Here is a 26,728-nt window from a genome sequence, read left to right on the forward strand (position 1 = left end):
TAAACTAAATATTTATCAAACAATAAAAATTAATTGATTCAACTAAATATTTATATGATTTCAAATTAATTAGTAGATAAATCACTTTAAAATCATTTTTTCTTCGAGTTGAGGAAAGAAAATTTGTTTTCGATTAATTTTCCTTCATTAATCAACTTTGATAATTTGAAAAATAGGTTTTTTGAAAATGGAGACATTTTTTCTTGACAAAACGTGAAACTTATTAATGAGTTTTGTATATATTTGTTGGCCTGAAATACATGTACATGCCTGAAAATGAAGCCCAGAAGCATGAATGGCGAATTATGCAAATTGTGAATGCCGTCAAGGATGAAACCATTAGGGTCCCGGCTCGAGCGTACTATCGTGACTTCTTTTACTATTTCACCAGTCTCACGTGTATATATTCGTGTAACGCTCCAGTACACATTCAACCCACTCAACGGGTGCTCTCCAAAAATTTTTATTCACTCTTTCATTTTTATCTCGAAACTATAGGGTGGTCCATAAAAGGTCTCGATATTTATCGAGAGAAAAAGAATGCTTACTCTCTAAATGTTAATTAGTAAATTTTTTTACTAATTTGAATCAGTGGCTGAGCTTTTGTTTTTGAATTAGTAAATTTTACTAATAAATAGTCATTTCTGCTAATTTATTAATAAAAATTCTAATGAATAGTAATTTTTACTAATTCAGTAGTAAAATTTATTAATTCAAATTATTAAACATTTTTACTAATTCTAATAATTAAAAATAATATACTTTACAATATTAATTAATGTTAATTTAAAAAATGTCAAGTAAACTAAGAAAAAATTTATTCAAGATTTGTCAGTTTAAACAAAAGAGTGGTCGGAATGTTATTACTACAGTATTTATTACAAGTAATTGAAACGAAACTGTTAATTAGTTTCGTTTCAATTGCTGGTTTTTAATTTTCTCCGCAATTGGAGAAAATTATTCTTATGTGTTTTTTAACGGTGACAATTATGATTATCATTAATCTGCGAACAACAATGAACCATAATTGCCACCGTTATTTATTGATTACTGAAGAAATCAATTTAATAATAATAATAATAGTAATGATAATAATATAATATAATATTATTCCCCCCAATACCTGAGTAATATCGGACCACCCGATAGATGTGACTTCGTATCGTCCTTATATAGTGACCATTGAGTTTTTTCACCACTTGCGAGAAAGGTGTATTTTAATTCATTTAAAATTAATTGCTAGTTTTTTATTAAAATTATTGGGAATTGGAAAAAAATTGACCTTAGGTTCGATGAATAAAAATAGAAATTTTTCAAGTTCCAAAAAGGATTACTTTTGTAAATTATATTTTTATTTTTCTAGTTTGATTATCTTTAGAGAAATATTCCGAGACCTGGTGTTAGGAGTTAGAAGTAGCTTTACCGACTGCAGTCGGTAACCAAATTTGTATATTCAAATCAAATATTTACTTGAATCGAATAATTTTCATTCAATAAAAAATAAAATAAATGCAAAATCGATTAAATATTTACTTGAATCAAATAATTTTCATTAAATTGAAAAAACTTTTATTGAAATTACTTTTATTCAAGTAAATAAATATTTACTTAAATTAAATAATTTTTATTAAATTCAAACAAATTTTGAGGAATTAAATATTATTCATTTGCAGCTAGTAAATATTTTTACTTGAATTAAGTAAATATTTATTTGAAACGAGTTTGAAATCGGGTTTTTGAATCAAATAAATTTTGTTGTCAGTGTAAAGATAAAAGAAAATAAAATTATTTTTATATATTAGGTGCAAATAATTAATCTTATTTTTAATGAATATTCAAGGTTAATATTAATTCTTTCGATTAAATAATAATCTAAATAATAATGTTCACAAAAAAATATTGAAAATTAGTAGAGTAATTTTAGAATTTTATTTATATGTAAATATAGTTGTAGAATGTATTTAGATGTGTGAATATAAAAAGAGGAAAATGTGTTTGTGCGAAAGAATATATTTGATAATGGATCGGAGAGTAAATTGAAATAAATTCAAGTGTCGGTTCACGAGTATGTAGACCTATTGCGTTTCATTCCATTCTATTTCGTTCATTCCTGAGTCAGGCTCAACTCGACCCGGTCCACTTCCGGTTCTGCTTCCGCCTCCTGTTTGCCATATGCTGCATCAACGTTACTCGAGCCACGTTTCAAATATATGCTCCGCATTTCAAACCGCGTACTTCCTACGTATCTATATATATATATATTATAAATGCGAGATTGCCTTGTATAAAATTCGTTTCAATTATCCTTTTCGATGCGTGTTGGATTGCAAAATTATCACCACAACCAATATATATTATATATTTCCACACGCTGTCTAATATTTTTTATTTTTTTTATACCTTTTATTTTACTTCTTTTCAGATTTATTTATTTTATATGCGACTATTTGAGCAAAATTCAATTATTTTCGTACATTTTTTATCAATTCAATGATTTACAATATCTACTATTTTTTTAACCAAAATAATTCAATTATTTTTAGGAATTTTAATAATTTCTTTGCAAAATTAAATTATTTTCATTTTTTTTTAAAATTTTTGTCAAGATTTCAATTATTTTTAAAAATAGTAAAATTCATTGCCTAAATTCAATTGTTTTCAAAAATTTGAATAAAATTGTTGGCAAAATTTCAATTATTTTCAAAAATTTTTCTAAATTCAATGATTTACAATATCTACTAGATTTATAACCCAAAAGAATTCAATTATTTTTAGGAATTTTAATAAAATTCTTTGCAAAATGCAATTATTATTAAAAATTTTATCAAAATTCTTGTCAAGATTTCAATTATTTTTATAAATATGTATAAAAAAAAATTTCTCGTCGAAATTCAATTATTATCAAAAATTTTAATAAAATTCTTGTCAAGATTTTAATTATTTTTATAAATAAAAAAAAATTTCTCGATGAAATTCAATTATTTTCAAAAATTTAAAAAAAAATTTTTGCAAAATTCAATTATTTTCATAGTTAACAATATTTATCACGAGAATCCAATTATTTGCATAGTTAACAATATTTATCACGAGAATGCAATTATTTTCAAGAATTTTCATAAAATTCTTGTCAAAATTTCAATTATTTTCCAAATTTTTTCTAAATTAAACGATTTACAATATCTACTAAAATTTTATAACCCAAAAAAATTCAATTACTTTTCGGGATTTGAATAAAATTTTTTGCAAAATTCAATTACTTTCTAAATAATATATTCATCACAAAAATTCAATTATTATCAAAATTTTTTTTAAAATTCTCATCAAGAATTCAATTGTCTTTATAAATAGCAAAATTCTTCGCTGAAATTGAATTATTTTCTATAAATAAACAATATTTATCTCAAGAATTCAATCATTTTCTAAAATTTTAATAAAATTATTGTCAAAATTTCAATTATTTTTCGAACAACTCTAATTAAATTTCTCGAAAATGCAATTATTCTTAAAAATTTTATTCAAATTTGTCGAAAAAGTTCAATTATTTAAAAAAAATTTGGAGAAAGTTGTTTATTAGAATTCAAATTTTATGAAACATTCAATTATTCAATAAATTTTGCATTAAATAATTTTTGCATTTACAATAATTGAATTCTTGTAGAATTTTTTCATAATAATTGAATATTAAAAGTGTTAAAGGGTAAATTTTTAAGAAATAATTGAATTTAGAAAAGTTTCCAAATTAAAATTCTAAAAAATTTGAATTTTTCTTACTTTTAACTAAAAATTCTGTAGAATAAATATTTTTAAAAAAGTTTAATTGAATTTCACTAAAAAATAATTATTATTTGAAGTTTTTATTTTCTAATATATAATTAATTAAAGAGTTTCCGAATAATCGAAATTTCAAGTAAAATTGAATTATTATAAACAAATGGATTTGAAAATTCTCAACGGACATTTTCAAAAATTATTAAATATAATTGATTTAAAAAAGAATTTTAGTTAAAAATTTTAGAAATAATAATTGAATATTGAAATGATGAAAATAATTTTGAAGATGTTACAGTACCAATGCTCTTAATAAAATAAAATAATGATTAAATTACTCGGTCATGTTTTAGAATAATATTCTTAAAATTTATTGAATTTCAAAATGTTTAAAATTAAAATTTTTGAAAATCTTAATTCCCATGGAAAAAAAACAATAATAATTAAATGTTTATTTAAAACAGAAGTTATTGGTATTTTTGAATTGATCTTATCTTGCATCGTTGCTTGCGCTCTTTCCTTCTTTCTTGACTTTTAGCAATTTTTAAATTGTAGTTTTAGGGATACAAAGTTAAAAAATGTATTTGGGCGAGGAAAGGCCTAAATAGCAACTAATACCTATGTAAATGTAAAATTTCTAATCTCTAAGACCAATAGTGAGTCATATACGCACTAAGAGTATAATCTCTCGACAGTTATCTTCTCAGGACGAAGTGTCGGTTTCGTATCCGGTAGCTTGAGGTTTACGTTTACCTTATCGCACTTTGCATATATATATACGTTTATTCGTATATTTATTAAAGATAAACGATGCAAAAAATTGTAATCGCAAAACAACAATAATCAAAAGAAGAAAGGGCCGAAATTTGTCTAATACGTTTTTTTTCTTTCAAATTCGAAATTTGACACGAAATCGCAGAAAAAATTAAATTATTATAAACTTCTAGAAAGTGAAAAGTACAAATTATAATATTAAGCATAATAATAATAATAATAATAATAATTTTATTTTATGTATTTGAAAATTAACGGGACATTATAATATAATATATAATAATAAATAATAATAATAATAATAATAATTATTATTATTATTATTATTATTATTATTATTTTTATTACTATAATATTATTATTATTTTTATTACTATTATTATTATATTATTGTTATTATTATTATGAATAATAGTAAATGCAATTTTGAATATTTGTTATTTGCAAATGAATTGAAAATGTTGATTTCCGGAGAGACGTGTGTGTGTGTGTGTGGATTACGTGCGCTTTGAAAATGAAAAACAATTATCGCTACGTCCCTGGAGCCACATCCGCCAGTCATTGCCTATCATTGCACTCGCCACAGGAACTCGATACCTTCTCTGGTTGATAAGCAAAATACACTAGACGTTACGCTCGAGCTCTTTATCAATCCAAGTTTTGAGGCACACTCTCCCCATATGATAAAATATTTTAAACTGAAAAATATCAACTGATTTATATACACATTTATCTAATAAATAATGTTTTAAAAAACTACTATTTTGATAGTAGAAAACTACTAGTTTTAATAGTAAAAAAAAACTAACGAATTTGATAGTAAAAGAAAACAAGCAATTGATAGTTGAAAACTACTAATTGCGATAGTAAAAAAAAATACTACTTAATATTAAAAATATTACTATTTTGATAAAGGGAAATTACTAATTAATATAGTAAATAAAAACCTTTCAATTTGATAGTAGAAAACTACTAATTGGCAGTAGAAAATAATAGTAAAAAAACCTAAAAGTTTCAAAAGAGAAAACTACTAATTGATAGTAAAGAAACTATTAATTAATAGTAAAAAAAGCCTACAAAGGGGCCGTTCAAAAACTACGTCACACAATTTTGGATAATTTTTCCACCCCCCCCCTACCCACGTCACAAATTTTACATGCTTTAGCGCCATTTTTTCTACAGAACGTCACAAAAAATGAATTCCACCCCCCCCCCCACCTCCCTCTAAGGCGTGACGTAGTTTATGGACGGCCCCAAATTTGATGGTCAAAAACTATTAATTAATTGATAGTTAAATTAACTACTAATTTAATAGTGAAAAACAAAATTTGATAGTAAAAAAACTGCTAATATTGATAGTGAAGAAAAATTAATTAATAGTAAAAAACCTACAAGTTTGATGGTAAAAAACTATTAATTGATAGTTAAAAAAACTACTAAGATAGTAGAAAAATAATAATTTGATAGTAAAAAACTACTAATCGATAGTAAAAAATTGTTCGTATTTGTCCTTTTTTGTTTCGTTTATTATATTTCGTGATAATGGGAGTAAAACAAAAAAAATACCCTGAATAGGAGGAAATGAAGGAAAGAAAGAAAATATCGATCCTCCTTATCGACAGTTTGTTTCGTTGCGGTTGAGAGTAAAAACCCGAGTAATTAAGGGCCAATTAAGAGCGTGGTCCAGTCTCAGTGTCGAACAGGTTCTTGAGAAGTCGTGTCACCCCCTCTTGGTAACAGGAAGTGGGAAGTTTTTTCTTCTCCCCCCTTCCTCTTATTTTCATCTGCCTCACGAGAGAGTGTGAAAAAATTTCAGCCATTAATTGCCTATAATTAGTTGACAGCTACACTCGTTGATTCTTCATATTGGTATATGCTCAATATATGTACTCGCTTGGAAAAATTTTCGTCACACTCTCAAGTGTGACAATTCAAAAAATTGAATTTTATTGATTTCTTAATTAATTAATATAATTATATATATATTAATTTACAAAAATTGATTTGGTAGTATTTTTTAAAGATAATTGAAAAGTTTTGTTATACAATTAAACTCGTCTTGAACTTTTTCCCTGATTTTAGCTACTGTATTTTTTAATTTTTTTTTCATGATATTTAAAGACAAAATTTACTGTTATGTTAAAATATTTTCAGTGCTACATTTGAGGAATAAAATTGTCGATGACAATAAGTAAATTGGCGAAACAAAAAGAAATACCTACCCGGATGTCACGTGTTGCATTCACAACGCGCGTGTTATTCCATCACTATAACCCACGCATACCGATTTATCTTGGATTTTCTTCGATACCCCTTCTTTCCTCACTTATTCCAACTCCTTATTCTAAAACACCCTCTCAGCTTTCTCCTGATTAAATATTTTCATAAACTCACGTAACAATTTCAATAATAATTTTAAGATTATAGTAAAATTTAAGTAATAAAATAATTTTTTTTTCTTTCGAGCGATTTTCAAAAAAAGTTTTCTTCTTTTTAATTTTTATTTAATTTTTTGTTTCAGTACGCTGGCATTCGTATCGGACCAGTTGTCAAGAAAGATGTGATGAAGGCGTCCATCATGTTGGAGCACGACAGTCAGTAAGTAGATGCCAAAAATATTTTGATTTAAATTTAAATATTAAATACTAAATATATTTAGTAAATTTTCGTAATTCACGATACAAATGAATAAACGTCAATTATAATACAATTAGAAGCTGATATTTCAGTGGCGAAAAAATGTAGTTACTTTTTAACTAATTAGGCACAACTTTTCTCTTGCCAAAAATTCGCTCAAAGATGAATGTCAAAGTCGACGCTAAATAACCAACAACCAATAAGCCTATCAAGAGAAATTCTATTTTAATGTCGTCCGATTTCTTCGAATTCTTATCAGCAAGATCAATTAGTTGACGATATCGAGTTTGGTTCGGTGAATTCTTTAATTTCCACTTCTTCAATAATGCAAACTCCGTCAGTAATCTGTGTAGACGTTCAAATTGGCCAACAAATGGTGATCCAGCCTCGACAATAAGTCCAGTTTCCGCTGACATTATAAATTCAGGAACAAATTCAACTAGATTTTGTTCCCTGTAGAAATTTGCGTACCATACAGCGTTCGATAATCTCATAACACAAGTTACGTTCCTATGTTCAAGTAGAAATGAAATGCAGTCATTTATAGAGAATTCAATACCATTGTTCACCCAGTCTGTGAAATTATCTTCATTGACACTTTGAATCGAAAGTGGTCCTACGTTCGGTTCGGAAATGAATTGCAGACCACTTTTCACTAAATCATTCAAGGTACTTATCCTCCTTTGTTCTACGATTTTAAAATTGAAATCTGTCAACGATTCAAAAATATTGAAGGCATAGTAAAAATTGATAATCAAAAGAGTTGTGAAAATGATTCGTTCTGGTAGATTCCTCGGTTGTTTGCCTCTTCCAACTCCAAGGAGAATTTCAACAATTGTTATCCAAGTCCAATTTTGGGAAAATTTAAGAAGTTTGACAGTTGTTAGAATGGTTAGTGTGATAAGGAATGTCATCATGATTGAATAGCAGAAACTTGAACCGTGGTTGAATTCGAACGGTTGATAATTGTTTGATGAAATTCATTACCTTTTCGGTTCTGATGTTTCTGTTTGTTCTGCTCTCTTGGACAATAATAAACAAAGTTGTGTCTCGTGTATTATTCAAGGAATCGATTTTTTTGATTTGTTGAATTCGTTTCAAATAGAAATCAGTGAAGTGCAAGGTTGGGATATTCTTTTGTACTTCTTGGATAAATTGTTCACTATCCGTTCTTTTATCATTGCTAATCAACATAGTTTGATAGTTCTGATCTTTCTTCAGTTCCCTTATGATCTTTTGAGACAATTTTGATAAACTCTCATTGTCACACTTGGTCCAACGATTAAGATTTTCAAAAATCATCAAAATAATCATAAAGTGCTTCATTTGTAGTTGCATTTTTTTGTTTCCTGTAAAGAGAGAAGCAGTAATTTTAGAATCTATTTAGGCTGTTAGCCACATTTGGCAGTTTCGATTTCATTTTTGTTTCAAAACCAAGATAAATTTAAAAATTATATGGGTGCTGATAGTAACAGATGAGGAAATATACAAATTTTAACCTTACCTTATTGTTCCACTGTCTTTCTAACTACTGCGACAAATTCTATTTTTTATTATTGATTATTGATTATTTGTAAATTGGTAGTGTTGCGACCATAATTTTCAGAAAATGTCTCGTATTCCATTATGCTGTTGATTTTTCACCAACAAAGTTCGAAGGTGAAATATTCATTACCTAAATTATAATAATAAATAAAAAATACTACACGGAGAGAGAATATATATTAAATTTTGTAAAAATAATTTCAAATTGGGGAAAAAGTGCGACAAAGCGAAATTTAGAGAGTAAAAAATACTAAACTTTAAAAAAACTTATGTGAAATTTAGTATAATTATATCAAATATCAAGAATATTAATTAAATTCTAATATAACTTTAATAAATTTCACAAAACTTTTTTTAAAGTTTAGTATTTTCTATATCAAAATTTCGCTTTGTTGCACTTTTTCCCCAATTTGAAAATATTTTTACAAAATTTAATGTATATTCTCTCTCCGTGTAAAATTCTACCGACAATAAATTATTATTATTATTATTAAACTTTTGTCTAGTAGCACTTATATTATACTGAAATTATTCTAAATATGTATTGTGACAAATGAGACTTATTTCTAGTAAGTCTTGTGTTAAGTAAGAATTATGTCAAGTTACATTTATCTTTTATGGTCAAGTGACATTTATCTTTTATTTCAATTATAAAAATGATGTCAAATAATTTTTATGCTAAATTTAACATATGTCAATTGCATTTTATATGAAGCAACATTTCTGTTACATAAGTTTTATTTCAAACAAAATTTTTTACAAGTGATTTTTAGGTCTAACAAAATTTATGTTATAGATGACGCGTATGTCAAGTACATGAGATTTATGTCACGTGAAATGTATGTTAAATATATTTTACGTCACCTGCACATTATTTCAAATGAAAATTATAATGTGTATAATATATGTCCAGTAAGATTTCTGACTGATGTTAATTATATAAAATGATTTTATGACAAGAAGATCTATGTCTCATGGGGATTTGGTCAATTTTCATGCATCTCAATTAAATATTTCAAATGATATGTGCACAAACTTTTAATTTATTCATTTAAAGATCAAGTGAATCGTGAATTTCGAAAAGAAATTCATTTTCCCTAGCTTCATTTCTGTGAAAGTGACTAACGATTTTCAGAGTTGATCCCTTTTTCAGAAATTCACGATCCAAATGAATAAACATCAATTACAATACAATTGGAAGAATTTCCTTACTCTTGAAAAAAATCAACTCAAAGAAGAATGACAGAATCGACGCTAAATAACCAACAACCAATAAGCCAATCAATAAGAACTCTACTCCAATATCTTCGGATTTCTCTGAATTCTTGTTAGCAGCATCAATTAAGTGAAGATGTTGTGTTTGGTTCAGTGAAGTCTTCAAGTTCCACTTCTCCAATAGTGCAAATTCCATCAGTAAACTGTTAAGTCGCTCAAATTCTCCAACGAATGGTAATCCAGCCTCGACAATAAATCCAATTTTCGAAGACATTATAAATTCAGGAACAATTTCAACTAGATTTTGTTCCCTGTAAAAATTTGCATAATATTCAGCGTAAGATAATCTCATAACACAAGTTATGTTCCTATGTTCCAGAAGAAATGAAATACAGTCCTGTAAGGAGAGTACACCACCATTTTTTACCCATTTGGTGAAATTATCCTGATTCACACTTTGAATCGAAATTGCTATTACATTCAATTCGGAAACGAATTGGAGACCACTGTTCATCAGATCATTCAAATTAGTTATCGAACTCAGCTTGTCGATTTGAAACATAAAATCCGTTAGTGATTCGAAAATGTTGAAGGCATAGTAAAAGCAGATAATCAAGAGGGTTGTGAAAATGATTCGTTCTGACAATTTCCTCGGTTGGTTGTCTGCTCCAATTCCGAGGAGAATTCCAACAGTTATTATCCAAGTCCAATTTTCAGAAAATTTGAGAAGTTTTACTGTTGCCAGAATAGTTAGTGTGATCAGGATTGTCATCAGGATTGAATAGTAGAAGTTTGAACCGATTTTGATTGTTATAAAGGTTGATTTGAATACTGGAGCTATTGCCACAATGTGATCAGTTCCGAAAGTTGTGGTTGTGTACAGTAATTCTTTGCACCAAATTTTGTTTAATATTGACGATACACCGATAAATTGGATTTTTTTGTGTTGAACCTTGCGAAGAAGACCCGAAAGATAATTTGGATTGCATGATAGATTACCAAATGTACTTTCGTTTGTTGCTTCTGTTAAGTGCTCGTAATTCATCTTTTGGGAGAAAATCTTTGTAGTCTCCGCATCTGGACCTTGAACATCAATTCTTTGTTGAGCTGAATTTTGATTTAGTTTTACCATCGGTGGACGATCGAAAAATCCAACCTTGATTTTGTATCCGTGTAAATTTTTCAGTTTGTTTGGAAACAGTTGTGTTTTTTTCGTGAATTGTTTCGATTCGTAGGAATTGAGAAACGGATTCAGTTGATGAATTGTCACTCTATTGATAATGGTTTTATTAACAACAAGAATAGTGACGTCTAGAAAATAATCCTTCCACAAATTCTGGAGAAATTTTTCGGAATTTGGAGTTTGATTAGAATCATTAGAATTCAAGAAGTGAACAATTAGACATTGTGGTCGAACAAAATGTTCTGATAATTGTTGGATAAAATTTATTACCTTTTTGGTTCTGTTGTTTTGGTTTGTTCTGCTCTCTTGGACAATAATAAACAAAGTTGTCTCTCGTGGATTTTCCAAGGAATCAATTTTCTTGATTTGATCAATTCGTTTCAAATAGAAGTCAGTGAAGTGCAAGGTTGGGATATTCTTTTGTACTTCTTGGATAAATTGTTCTCTATCAGTTCCTTCATCGCTGCTAATCAACATAATTTGATAGTTCTGATGTTTCTTCAGTTCCCTTATGACATTTTGAGGCCATTTTGAGAAACTTTCTTCTTTCTTTAGTTTATCACATTTGATCCCATAATTATAATTTTCAAAAATCATTAAAATGATGATACAGAGTAGCTTCATTTGTAGTTTCATTTTTTCTTTGTTTTCTGTAAAGGGGGAAGAAATTTTTGAATAAAAATAAAACACTAATTTATAAATTTTGATCTTACCTTACTGTTTCACTGTCATTCGAACTACTGCGACAAATTCTATTTTTTTTTTTATTATTGATTATTTGAAAATGAATAGTATGGGAAGCATAATTTTCAATAATGGTTTCGTTTCCTAATAAACTATTGACTTTCCATCGACAGAGTTTAAACCTAAAATATTCATTACAAGGGTAAAGGTACAAGGTAAATGAAACCTGAATTCCCATTGACAAAGTTTTGAATTATTCACAAAAAAAAATTATCAATGTCAATATTTTTATAAATAAATAATAAAACTTTGAAAGTACATCTAATTCTGATTTGAGTTTTTTGTTAACAAAAACAATGGCTAATATATTTAATATTAACTGAGATTTATGAAAAATAAGTTTTATGATTAATGAAACCTTTGTTTAGTAGCACTTATATTATACTGAAATTATTTTAAATATATATTGTGACAAATGAGACTTATTTCTAGTAAGTCTTGTGTTAAGTAAAAATTATGTCAAGTTACATTTCTCTTTTATTAAACTTATGCCAATTATATTTTATTTCAATTACAAAAGTAATGTCAAATAATGTTTATGCTAAATTTAACATATGTTAATTGTATTTCATATGAAGCAACATTTCTTTCTTCAGTTCCCTTATGACCTTCTGAGACCAATTTAATAAACTGTCTTTTTCCCTCATTTTAACACATTTGGTCCAATGATTATGATTTTCAAAAATCAGCAAAATCATCATAAAGTGCTTCATTTGTAGTCTCATTTCTTCTTTCTGTAAAAGCAGAAGCGTAAATTTTAGAATATTTTTGTCTGTTTCGTCAGAGTTAGATACTCTAAAGAAAATTTGTTTTTAAAAATTTATTTTGTTACAAATCAGGCCACAAAAAATTAATTTTGTTTTTCCCTGAATTTTTCCTTATTTCCAGACAAAATTTTGACTTTTTCCCTAAAGAATATTTTGATTCACTCTAATAATAATTAAATACTCAAAGAACTGTTCTAATACATTTATTTAAGAACTTTTTTTTAATGTAAAATTATTCGAAAACATCAAAATCAATATTTTATATTATAAGGATATTGTTACTGTAATTTCTTCAAAATTACTTTCATCATTTCAATTCAATTATTATTTTCTAGAATTTTTAATTCAAATTCTTCTTTAAATCAATTATTTTTAATAATTTTTGAAAAAAAGTTCTTTTTGAGAATTTTTAAATCCATTTGTTTACAATTCAATATTACAAAAAATTTCAACTATTCTGAAATTCTTCAATTTAAAAATAAAAAATTTTTAAACAAAATAAATAATTCTACAGAATTGTTAGTTAAAAGTATGAAAAATATAAATATTCATAGATTTTAATTGAAAACCTTTTCAAAATTCAATTATTTCTAAAAATTCACGTTATAATGCTTTTATTATTTAATTATTATCTACAATTGTAACTGAAATTCATTTTTAAATCAATTTTTATTAGGAAATTCTGCGAGAATTCAATTATTGAAATACCAAAATAAATAATTTGTTGAACAATTGAATGTTTCTTAAAATTGAATTCTGATAAAGAATTTTATTAACAAATTTTAAAGTAATTGGATTCTTTTGACGAATTTTAATAAATTTTTTAAGAATAATTACATTTTTCGAGAAATTCGAATAAAATTGTATTAAACATAATTGAAATTTTGCGATGAGTTTCATTATTTATGAAAATAATTGAATTTCTATAAAGAATTTTATTATTTATGAAAATAATATTGCAAAGAAGAAGAATTTTACTATTAATAAAAATAATTGAACTACAGAAAAGAATTATTATTTATGAAAATAATTGAATTATTGTAAAGAATTTATTTTTAAAAAATTGAATTTTTTTGCACAATTTATGCACATTCTATTTTAAATAATTGAATTTTTGTAAAATTTGCATTTTATTCATAAAAAATAATTGAATGTTTGCATGGAATTTTACCAAAATTTTTTCTAAATAATTGAATTCTTTTAGTGTAAATTTGATTTAAATAGTAAATATAGAAAATAATTAAATTTTTTGCGAAGAATTTCATTATTCATGAAAATATTTAAATTCTTGAAAAAGATTTTTTTTTAACTTTTTGAAAATAATTCATTTTTTTGGAAAAATTTTATTGAAATTTCTAGAAAAAAATATTTATTATTTGCGTAGAATTTTGATAGAGTTTCGTTTTAAATAATTGAATTTATTTGGAAAATTTATTACAATAATCGATATTAAAAATCATTAAATTGAAGAAAATTAAAAAAAAAATTGAAATTTTGTCAAGAATTTTATTAAATTTTTTAAAAATAATTGAATTTTGACAAAAAATTTTGCTATTTATAGAAATAATTGAAGTCTAGACGAGAATTTAAAAAAATAGAAAATAATTGAATGTCTGCGAAGAATTTTTTTTTAAATAATTCTTGAAAATAATTGAATCCTTATAAAGAATAATGGTTATTTACCAAAATAATTAAATTTTGCAAAGAATTTTATTAAAATTCTCGAACATAATTGAATTAATAAAATGAAATTTATTATTTATGAAAATAATTGAATCTTCTTTAAAAAAATGTTATTATTTATGAAATAAATGCAAATGTGGGAATTTAAAACTAGAAACAATGTGAGAGTTGAAGAAATAGAACAAATACGACTTTCCCACTTTTTGAAGAAATGTGACGCGACCCCAAGAAAGGTATCTAAGAAGCAAACGAATTATAGGTTGGGTTCGAGTTAGATTTATCTTGATTAAAAGTTCATTTTTAATTATTTGAATTTGAAACCAATATTCATTAAATATTTTGAATATAATAAAGACTTGAAGATCAACAATTTTTAATTATTAATTGATTCTCTTTCTGTATTTTTACTCAAAAAATTTAAAACATAACCTCAAATTTTTTGCTTCTTAGGTACCTTTCTTGGGAACGCGTCACAAATGTATTTAAAAAATTAAATTTCAGAAATTGAAACGTAAGGAAATGTACAAATTTTGCCCTTACCTTTTTGTTTCACAGTATTATTCAAACTACTTGACAACAAGAAGCATTCTATTTCTTATTATTTATTGAATGTTTGTTAATTGGTAGCATAGCAACTGTAAATTGAAAAAAAACCTCGTTTTTCATATTGATTTTCCACCCGATCAAGTTCAAAGATATTTCAATGCAAAAAGATACTGTAAATGTAAACCAAAGTACAATAATATAAATAGAAAAAAAATTCTACCGGCACCTAATTTCAGTTCATGGGAACATTGTTTTTTGGATTCAGATTCAAATATTTCTAACGCTATGTGCATAAATTTTTAATTTATTCATTTAAAGATCAAGTGAATCGTGAATTTCGAAAAGGAAATAAATCATTTTTCTAATTTCCATTCTCTATGAAAATGACTAACGGTTTTCAGAAATTCACGATCCAAATGAATAAACAAATTATGATACAATTGGAAGAATTTCCTCAGCACAAAAATAGAGTTATTTTCGACAAGGCCCATTTTTTTTCTTCCCAAAAATCATCTCAAAGATGAATGACAGAATCGACGCTAAATAACCAACAATCAATAAGCCAATCAACAAGAATTGTATTTCATCTTCGGATTTCTCCGAATTCTTGTCAGCAGCATCAGCAAGTTGACGATATCGAGTTGGATTCAGTGAATTCTTCAATGTCCACTTCTTCAATAGTGCAAATTCCATCAGTAATCTGTGTAGTCGCTCAAATTCTCCAACGAATGGTAATCCAGCCTCGACAATAAGTCCAGTTTCCGCTGACATTATAAATTCAGGAACAAATTCAACTAGATTTTGTTCCCTGTAAAAATTTGCGTACCATTCAGCATACGATAATCTCATAACACAGGTTATGTTCCTATGTTTAAGTAGAAATGAAATGCAGTCATTTATAGACAATACATGACCATTTTTCACCCATTCTGTGAAATTACCTTGATTCACACTTTGAATCGAAAGTGGTCCTACGTTCGGTTCGGAAATGAATTGCAGACCACTTTTCATCAGATCATTCAGATTAGTTATCGAACTCAGCTTGTCGATTCGAAACATAAAATCTGTTAGTGATTCGAGAATGTTGAAGGCATAGTAAAAGTAGATAATCAAGAGGGTTGTGAAAATGATTCGTTCTGACAATTTCCTCGGTTGGTTGTCTACTCCATCTCCGAGGAGAATTCCAACAATTGTTATCCATGTCCAATTTTGGGAAAATTTGAGAAGTTTGACTGTTGTTAGAATGGTTAGTGTGATCAGGATTGTCATCAGGATTGAATAGTAGAAGTTTGAACCGATCTTGATTGTAATGTGACTTGATTTGAATACTGGAGTTACTGCCACAATGTGATCAATATCGAAACTTGTTGATGAGAACAGTATTCCTTTGCACCAACTTTTGCTTACTATTGACGATACACCGATAAATTGGATTTTTTTTTGTTCAATCTCGCGAAGAAGACCCGAAAGATCATTTGCATTGCATGAAAAGTTACCGAAAGTACTTTCATTCTTTGCTTTTGTTAAGAGCTCGTAATTCATTCTTTGGGAGAAAATCTTTGCAGTCTCCGCATCTGGACCAACAATTTCGACTGTTTTTCGAGGTGAATTTTTTCTTAGTTTTATCATCGGTGGTCGATCGAAATATCCGACCTTGATTTTGTATCCGTGTAAATTTTCCAATTTGTTTGGAAATAGTTGGGTTTTTTTCGTGAAATTCTTCGTTTGGTAGGAATTGAGGAACGGATTCAGTTGATGAATTTTCATTCGGTTGTTAATTTGAGAATTGAAATTTCGAGAAGAGACATTTTGAGAATTGACACTTTGAGAAGCTGTTAGGATAGTGACGTCTAGGAAATAATCCCCCCAGAATTTTTGGAGAAATTTTTCGTAGTTTGGGGTTTGATTGGATTTCAAGAAGTGAACAATCAGACATCGTGGTCGAATTCGAACGGTTGATAATTGTTTGATGAAATTCATTATCTTTTCGATTCTGTTGCTTTGGTTTGTTCTGCTGTCGAAATTTTCGAGAATGATGAACAAAGTTGTGTCTCGTGGATTACTGAAAGAAACTCTTTTCCCGATTTGCTGGATTTCTCGTTTGAAATACAAATCACTGAAGTGCAGGTTTGGAACATTCTTCTGTACTTCTTGGAGAAATTGATCACTATCCGTTCTCTCACCACTGCTAATCAACATAATTTGATAACTCGGATCTTTCTTCAGTTCCCTTATGACCTTTTGAGACCATTTTGATGGATTGGTTTTTTTCTTCAGTTTGACACACTTGGTCCAATGATTATGATTTTCAAAAATCAGCAAAATGATCATAAAGAGCTTCATTTGTAGTTTCATCTTTTTTCTTTCTGTAAAAACAGAAATGGAAATTCTGTCAATCAATAACTTCTTTTTTAAATAAATATTTAATTATTTTTTTTCCATAGAAATTAAGATTTTCATCAATTTCAAATTCAAACCTTTTTGAAATTATTAGTTAAAATGTACAAAAATTTAAATTTTCAAAGATTTTAATTTGAAACATTTCAAAATTCTATTATTTCGAAAAATTCATGCTATAATTAATTAATTATTTAAATATTATCTGAAATTATAACTAAAAATTATTTTTAAATCAGTTTCTACTAGAAATGACTATGAGAATTCAATTAATTAAATAAAATTGAATTTTTATAAAGAATTTTATCAACAAAATTTGAAATAAATAAATTCTTTCGACGAATTTTGGGGAAATTTTATTAAAATGGTAGATAGTGAATATCATTGAATTAAGAAAATTTTTTTCCAAGTAATTGAGATTTTGCCAAGAATTATATTACACTTTCTGAAAAAATTGAATTTCTGAGAAAAATTTTGCTATTTATAAAAATAATTGAAATCTTGACGAGAATTTTAAAAAAATTTTAAAACATTTGAATTTCCGCGAAGAATTTTGTTATTTATAAAAATAATTGAAATCTTAACGAGAATTGAAAAAAATTTTTTAAATAATTGAATTTCTCCGAAAAATTTTATTACTTTTAAAAATAATTGAATTCCTGACAAATTTTTTATTACATATTTGCGCGTAAATTAGAATTTGGTTTTAAATAACTTAATTCTTTTGAAAAACTTTTTATTAAAATAATAAATATTGAAAATCATTGAATTAAGGAAAATTTTTGAAAATAATTGAAAGTTTGTCAAGAATTTTATTAAAAATTTTTTATATAATTGAATTTTGGCAAAAAAATGTTGCTATTTATAAAGATAATTGAAATCTTGAAGAGAATTATTAAACAATTTTTGAAAATAATTGAATTTTTGATAAGAATTTTATTACTTTTAAAAATAATTGAATTTTTGTAATAAATATTGGTTATTGATGAAAATAATTGAATTTTGCAAAAAAATTTATTAAAAATTGTTTTTATGTAAATAATTGAACTATTGCAAAGAAATTCATGAATAATTTGTAAATAATTGAATTCCAGGCAAATTTTTATTATTTGTGTAGAATTTTATTAGAATTTGGTTTTAGATAATTGAATTCTTTTGAAAAATTTCAGAAATAGTAACTTTAGGAAGTGTACAAATTTTGTCCTTACCTTCTTGTTTCACAGTATTATTCAAACTATTTTTTACAAATAGAATTCTATTTCTTATTATTGAGTGTTTGTTAATTGGTAGCATAGCAACTGTAAATTTTCGAAAAAAAAAACTCATTTTTCCTATTGATTTTCCACCCGATCAAGTTCAAAGATATTCATTACAAAAAGAAAATTACAATAATGTAAATAGAAAAAAAAATTCTACGGTCACTAAATTTAAGGTTCATGAGAATATTATTTTTTGGATTCAAAAGATGTTGAAGAACTATAAAAATAAGAAGACTACGAAAAATAGTCCTTCTATTCTGGGGATGATTCTCCTTCTCTCGTGGTCGATTAAAAATGAGACGACGGCAGGATGACGGATATTGCTTCACGGATCGACGAATTCTTGGAGTTTTGAGTTTTAGAGAGGAAATGGAGAAGAGGATGAAGGGTGAAAAAAGGGGGGAGGGAGATAAAAAGGACACAAAGCGAAAGGCCTTTGTCCTCCAAAAACCAAGAGATTCGCATCGAATCAGTCACCGGAACTCGATTTTAAGATCTCATTCTATTCCTCTCGAAGAGATTCACCTCTAGAAAAAAAGAAGAATAAAAAAAGAAAAAGGAATAAAAAAAATTCGTCCTTTTTCGATTTCCGTCATTCTCTGTCTGTCTCTATCTCTCTCTCGATTATTGAAAGATTCTATAAAGTCAGACAACGAATCAATTTCCTCAAGGTTCTTTTTTCTCCCTTCTGTATTTAATCTCTCTTTCGAATTTGTTTCATTCAGTTCTGTGTATATTATTTTTTCTATAAAAATACTATTTTTTCTATCAATTTCTATTTTTAATATAAAAATACTATTTTTTCTATCAATTTCTATTTTTAATATAAAAATACTATTTTTTCTATAAATTTCTATTTTTTCTATAAAAATACTATTTTTTCAATAAAAATACTATTTTTTGTATAAATTACTATTTTTTTTATAAAAGGGGCCTTTCGAAAAGTACGTAAAGAAATTCTCCACCTGAGAACGCCAAGGTCACCACTAGATGGCACTTTAGTTCCTTCTTGGAATTTCTCTTGCCACCTGGCGGTGACCTTGGCGTTCTCAGGTGGAGAAATTCAACCACCATTTTATCAAATAATTTTTTTTTTTGCAATTAAAAAATGTTATTTTGAGAATAATTTAATTTTTCTTTCAGTGTATTTCTGTATTTTGCGGCGCATGAATATCCTATAAAAATAATTAGTCAGAATATTCATTAGGCAGAATTTTATTAGAATGAATTTTCAAATAGCTGAATATATTATATTATAATTTCGATTATAAATTAACGCGAATTTATATACTTGAGGAAAATTTTACATAATAGAATATTAGGTCACGAAATTATTATTAAACAGATTATTTGATAAAATTTTCACTAACTACTTTTAAATTAAATTTGATAAATTTTAAAAATTTGATAAATTTTATTTAAAAGGAATCTAATCAATTCAATTGAAAACTTCGACTCAGTGGAATTTTGTTAATTAAAAGATTTCTGCTGAATTAAAATCTCGATTAAAATTAGATTTTACTAGTCTTCTTTAAAAATAAGAAGATTGTTGATTAAAAATAAATGAAATTTTTTGCCAAATATTAATATTTTCAAAAATTAGTCACTAAGAAAGAAAAAAAATAATTAAAAATATTGAATAAAAATAATTAAAAATGTTGAATTATAAAGATTCTAAAATTTTTATAATTTAATATTTTTAATAAACGTGAGGCAATAATTTGAATTTCAAAGAAGAAAGAAACAAATTTCGTTCGTACAGCTTTTTTTGGGGATTATTAAAAAAATTTTTTCCCGTGGCGATCGCTTCCGGTTCAATTTTTTTTTCAACTTTCGAGGGCATCTGTCAACTTGAAACTATAATTCGAAGGGAAGTCTAGCATTTGGACTATTAAGATTTGAGGAGATTTAGACTCATCACGACACCTGGCTTGCGTGGTTGAATCGTTAAAAGATTGTGGTGGTGGTTTTTGTCTCGAGAAAGTGAATTCAGCCTTTGGTGGTTTTCGAAATCCTTTTTTTTTCTCTCTCTCTCCTCTTCCCTTTTTTTATCTCGTAATCCTCTTTCCCACAAATAATAATGAGAACTTGAAACGAGATTTTAGTTTTTCTAGAGTCTTGACAAATTTTGTAAATTGAGAACATCCTGGCTTGATATTTCTTTTTTCTTTCCTTCTTCTATATTTTTTGTGCTTCTTTCTTCTTTTTTTTATTTTTTTGAATAATTTTAATAATTCAATTTCGTCGGAAATTGGTTAAATTTTTTAATTTGTGTTTAATTAATTATTAAAAATAATGGATTTATAGAAGAATTTTAGTTCGAAACTCTAAAAAAATAATTAAATTTTGGAGAAGTTAGAAATGATTGCAGAAATTCAATTATTTTCAAAAGTAATAAAATTCTTCGCAGAAATTAAAAAAAAAAAAAATTTAAGAAAATTTTTGCCAAAATTTCAATTATTTTTATAAATAATAAAATTCTTCTCCGAAATTCAATTATTTTCAAAAATTTAAATAAAATTATTCTTGGCAAATTTTCAAATATTTTCAAGAATTTTAATCAAATTCTTTGCAAAATTCAATTATTTTCAGAAATTTCAATAAAATTCTTTGAAAAATTCAATTACTTTTGTAAATGACAATATTCATCACAAGAATTCAACTATTTTTAAAAGTAATAAAATTCTTCGGAGAAATTCGACTATTTTGAAAGTCTTTTTAAAAAATTCTCATTTAGATTTCAATTATCTTTAAAAATAACAAAATTCTTCGACGAAATAAAATTATTTTTCATAAATAATAAAACTTATCTCAAGAATTTATTTAACTTTAAGAATTTTAATAAAAGTCTTTGCAAAATTTAATTATTTTCATACATAACAATATTCATCACAAGAATTCAATTATTATCAAAAAAAAAATTTTCAATTCTCGTCAAGAATTCAATTATCTTTATAAATAGCAAAATTCTTCGGTTGAAATTAAATGATGTTTATAAATAACAATATTTATCACAAAAATTTAATTTTTTTCAAAACTTATAAAAAATTTCTTTACAAAATTCAATTATTTTCAATAGGAATAAAATTATTCGCATAAATTCAATTATTTTCAATTTTTTCTAAAATTCTAGTAAAGAAATTCAATTATCTTAATAAACAGCAAAATTTTTCTCAAAAATTCAATTATTTTCAAAAAATGGAATAAACTTCTTGTCAAAATTCAATTATTATCATAGGAATTTTAATAAAATTCTTTGCAATAGTCAATTATTTTAATAAATAACAATTATTTATTACAAAAATTCAATTATTTTTAATTTAATAATAAAATTCTTCGCATAAATTCAATTATTTTCAAATTTTTTTTTAAATTGTCGTAAATTTATTTCAATTATCTTTATAAAGATAATTTTTTATAGCAAAATTTTTCTCATAAATTCAATTATTTTCAAAAAATTCAATAAAAAATTCTTGGCAAAATTTCAATTATTTTCAAAAAAATTTTCGCAATACAATGAATTTGCAATATCTATTGTTTTCGTAACCGAAAAGAATTTAATTATTTAAAAAGAAATTTAGTAAAGTTTTACGCAAATATTCCACTATTTTTATAAATAATAAAAATTCAAGTATTTTTTTTAAAAATTTTAATAAAATTCAATTATGTTCATTAATAATAAAACTTTTTGCAGAGTTTCAATTATTTTTATTACAATAAATTTTAATCAAAATCCTCGAAAAATGCAATTATGCTTAAAAATTTTATTAAAATTTATAAAATTTAATTATTTTTTTTTAAATTTTTGATGAAATTCTTTATGAGAATTCAATTTTAAGAAACATTCAATTATTGAATAAATTATTTTTGTATTCAAATAATTGAATTCTCTTAGAGTTTTCGAATAAAAATATTGATTTAGAAATGAATTTTAATTAAAATTTTAAGTAATTATTGAATTTTAAATGTATTATAAATAATGTTAATTTTTAAAAATAATTAAATTTTGAGAAGTTTTCTAATTAAAATCTTTGAAAATTTTAAATTTTTCATATTTTTAACTATAAAATTATGTATAATTAATTTTTTTTTTAAAGTTTAATTAAATTTTTGTGTCAACCCTGTTCTTTTTCCTTCTTTCTTTCTTTCTTTCCTCTTCTTTTTGTTTTTTCTTTCTTCTTCTTTTCTTCCTTCTTTGTTTTTTCTTTTTTTATACTTTCTTCCTTCTTTCCTCTTCTTTCTGCTTTTTCTTCCTTCTTTTTTTCTTCTTTTTTCTACTTTCTTCCTTCTTTCTTTCTTCTCTATTTTTTTCTTCTTTTTTTTCCTTCTTTCTTCTTTCGAGAGAGGAAAGTAAAAGAGCGATAGAAAAAAAGAAGAGAGGGAGAGAGAGTGATAGAGAAAAAGAGAGAGAGAAAGAGTGATAGAAAAAGAGAAAAAGATAAGAAGGACGATAAAGAAAAAAAGAGGAAGAGAGGAAGAGAGAGAAAGAAGAAGAGTCTTTTGGATATAGTCATTATGAATATGACCGCAATTTCCAAAAGCCGAATTTTTCAAGATTAGGGTCCCTCCTGATATACATTAGAAGTAATGCGAGAACCGGAGCTATTATTTATAATATCCGCATGTTGCGGAGAATAAATGTCTGTGTGTGGAGGAAATTTACATAATTTTTTCTCTCAAACGATAATTATAATGATTTGAAATGAAATTGAATGTTTTTGTTATACAAGTACATTCTCTTTTTCAGATACGCAACAATTTTGGCTTTCGATGTGAAGATAGAGAGAGACGCCCAGGAATTAGCGGATTCCATTGGCGTCAAGATATTCCAAGCAGACATCATCTACCATCTTTTCGACAAGTTCACCGCCTACAGGGAGGAGCTCAAGCAACGAAAACGTGACGAACACAAACACATTGCCGTCTTCCCTTGCAAGTTGAAAATTCTTCCACAAGTGAGTAGATCCTTTTTTTTATAAAAATGGGTTAAAGTTGAAATTTAATTGATCAAAACTTTTGACTAAAATGCCAAACTCCTGAATTTTGCGTTTTTAAAAATTATATGCAAATTATTTTCGTTGTGAAAGCATTTATTTAAGGATTTTTTCTGCAGATATCAAAAAACGTATCAAAATTTGTTGCAATGCAACAAGCATTGCAACAAATTTTGTTTTTTTTTGTTGCAATTTGATATCTGCAGAAAATTTGTGAAAGAAATGAAAGAAATTTGTCGACGCCAACTTGTATTTTCTGTCGTTTTTCTCGCAATAATTTTCTCCCTTGGATGAAATAAAATTGAAAAATGATGATTGTAATTCGATAAGGAAAGAAGTTAGATGATAAAGTCGATGAGAAAAAAAAACAGGGTTTTGCTTTGGGTATTAGTATAAAGATTCGATCAAAACAGGAACTCATTGATAAACTTTAATCGCAGAGCAGATCGCTATAATTTGTACGCAGCTTATCTTGTTGATTAATGTGATGAAGAGCAGTTAGCAAAAGCAGTTCATTCTTCATTGCGCCAGGAAATTGATCCAGCCTCAGTTCTTCAAGATAAATACTTAATAGGACAGATGACGACTTATCGAATTGAAAGGCAAATTTAGATCTTCATCATCGGGAAAACTGGGCAAAAATCCTTTCCTTCTGTTAACATCATTTCTCTCTTACTCTCTTTTTCTCTCTATTTTATCTAAATACGATCTTGGCAGCTTTTCCGGAATTTTTTCCTCGTTCTGATTATAATGTTGGAGGAAAAAAGACAGAGAGAGAGAGAGAGAGATTAGTCTTCATAGCCGAGAGAAAACCTGTTCTCGCCGTTGCGCTAATGAATGTATATACAAGATTGGCGTTTATCGACAAATGTGCACTCGGCGATCAGCAGCGAACAGGAAGCGAATAGTGGGGATGATGGAGGGACCCCCCTGAGCACCGGAAACGACAGCCTTCATAGCTTATCGATCATCTCGTTAATAACGTCTCTGTAAAAGTCGAAACGTTCTCTTTTTACGCAGACCGTTACCGCTCCTTGTTGAAAACTTCATGAAACTGACGCATATCTTCGAGTCTTAAGTTTATGGCACTTTTTTTGCCTCTTTTTCCCTCTTTTTTTTGCCACCGCTCGTTAAAACGGGAGGATGTTTTGTAATTTCGTGCCTTTTCGATTCCTCTTCTTCTTCTTCTTCATAAAGTTCAAGAATCATTTTTACTTAATCTTATTCCTTCGGCGCATTTTTTTTTCCCTTCAGCATTATATTTGGGAATTAGAAACAATCCCAGTAGGCTTCGAAATTATCTACTGAAAAAATCTACTATCAGGCTTTGCACTCGATAATTAATTTTTAAAAAGTGAATCGAAAAGTATCTTTAAAACTAAAAAAAAAAATAAAATTATTTTTAATTTAATTATCGAAAAATTAAATGTGACGCCTAGAAAAATTCATTTTATAGTCAATACCCAAAATTTTTATTTGTCACTTTCTTTTTTTAATTTGCATCAAAAATATTTACTTTCTTTATTATCCTGATACAAAATTTTTCTAAAATTCAATTATTTTCCCAAATTTTAGGTTAGCAGGGCTCGAACCAGTGAAAGTATTTAAAAATACAGACTTTACGGACCAAAAATAAAAAATTACGGACCATTTACGTACCAATTACTGACAAAAATATATAAGAAAACATTTTACTTAAAACTATAAATTAGATTATTATTTTCAAGAATTTTTAACTAAAATTCTTCTTAAAATCGATTATTTTTAATAATTTTCGAAAAAGTTCTTTGACAATTTTCAAATCCATTTCTTTACAATATTTAATTTTACGAAATTTCAATTATTTGTAAATTCTTCAATTAAATATGTATTAGAAAATAAAAACTTCAAATATTATAAAAAAATCAGCAATTAAAATTTCTCAAAAAAATTAATTCCACAGAATTGTTAGTTAAAAATATAAAAAATTCAAATTTTCAAAGATTTGAATCTGAAACCTTGTCAAAATTTAATTATTTCTAAAACTTTACTCTCTAATACTTTTAATGTTCAATTATAATCTAAAATTTTAACTGAAATCCATTTTTAAATCAATTTTTATGAGAAAATTCTACGAGAATTTCATTATTTAAATAAAAAAAAACAATTTATTGAAAATTTATTGAATAATTACATATGTTTCTTAAAATTGAATTCTTTTAAAGAATTGTATCAATCAATTTTCAAATAATTTGAATACTTTTGCAAAATTTTATTAAAATAGTAGATATTAAAAATAATTAAATAAGGAAAAATTTATGAAAATAATTGAAATTTTGCCAAGAAATTTATTAAATTTTTTGAAAATAATTCAATTTTAGAGAAGAATTTTATTATTTATCAAGATAATTGATAATTTACGCAAAGAATTGCATTAAAAGTTTTGAATAGAATAATTTTATTCTTTAAAGAAATTTAATTAAAAATTTATTAAAAATAATATTTAAATTCTAATAAATAAATTGTAGCAAAGGTTATTAAAATAATTAAATTTCTTTGATAAATTTTAATAAAATTTTTAAGAATAATTACATTTTTCCAGGAATTTGATTAAAATTGTATTAAAAATAATGGAAATTCTGCAATTAGCTTTATTATTTATCAAAATAATTGGATTCCTAATAAGAATTTTATTATTTGCCAAAAAAATTAAATACCTGTAAAAATTTTATTATTTATGAAAATAATTGAATATTGCGAAGAAATTTATAAAAAAAATTTGTAAATAATTAAATTCCTGTAAAATTTTTATTTTTTGAAAATAATTAAAGGTTTTTGTAGAATTTTATTAGATTTTTTTTTTTAATAATTGAATTCTTTTGGAAAATTTTATTAGAATAGTATAGATACCTATTAAAAATCATTGAATCAAGAAAGAATTTTAAAAATAATTGATATTTCGGAGAAGAATTTAATTATTTGTGAAAATAATTTAAATTTTGATGAGAATTTAAAAAACTTTTTGAACATAATTGAATTTTTAAGAAGAATTTTATTACTTTTGAAAATAATTGAATTCCTTCAATCATTTGTAATTTCTCTAAAATTATCCAAATTATATTTTATAATTTACGTACTTTACGGACCTTTTTCAATCGAATTACGAACTTTACGGAGCTTTTTTCAAAAAAATGGACTTTTACGGACTTCAAGCAAAGTTACGGACTTTTACGGGAT

General features: G+C 25.7%; 1 protein-coding gene across 2 annotated transcripts in view; it reads left to right on the forward strand.

The window, feature by feature from the left end:
- LOC122502558 (eukaryotic translation initiation factor 5B) overlaps positions 1-26,728 on the forward strand; it is a 177,254-nt gene that overhangs the window by 74,417 nt on the left and 76,109 nt on the right. For both annotated transcript variants that reach the window (XM_043612673.1, XM_043612674.1), the window contains exons 12-13: positions 7,064-7,140; positions 23,266-23,473. In XM_043612673.1, the coding sequence (XP_043468608.1) occupies positions 7,064-7,140; positions 23,266-23,473 (285 nt within the window). The remainder of the gene's footprint in view (positions 1-7,063; positions 7,141-23,265; positions 23,474-26,728) is intronic.

Source organism: Leptopilina heterotoma, unplaced genomic scaffold (genome assembly GCF_015476425.1).
Source record: "Leptopilina heterotoma isolate Lh14 unplaced genomic scaffold, ASM1547642v1 Lhet_234, whole genome shotgun sequence".
Classification (NCBI taxonomy): Eukaryota; Metazoa; Arthropoda; class Insecta; order Hymenoptera; family Figitidae; genus Leptopilina; species Leptopilina heterotoma.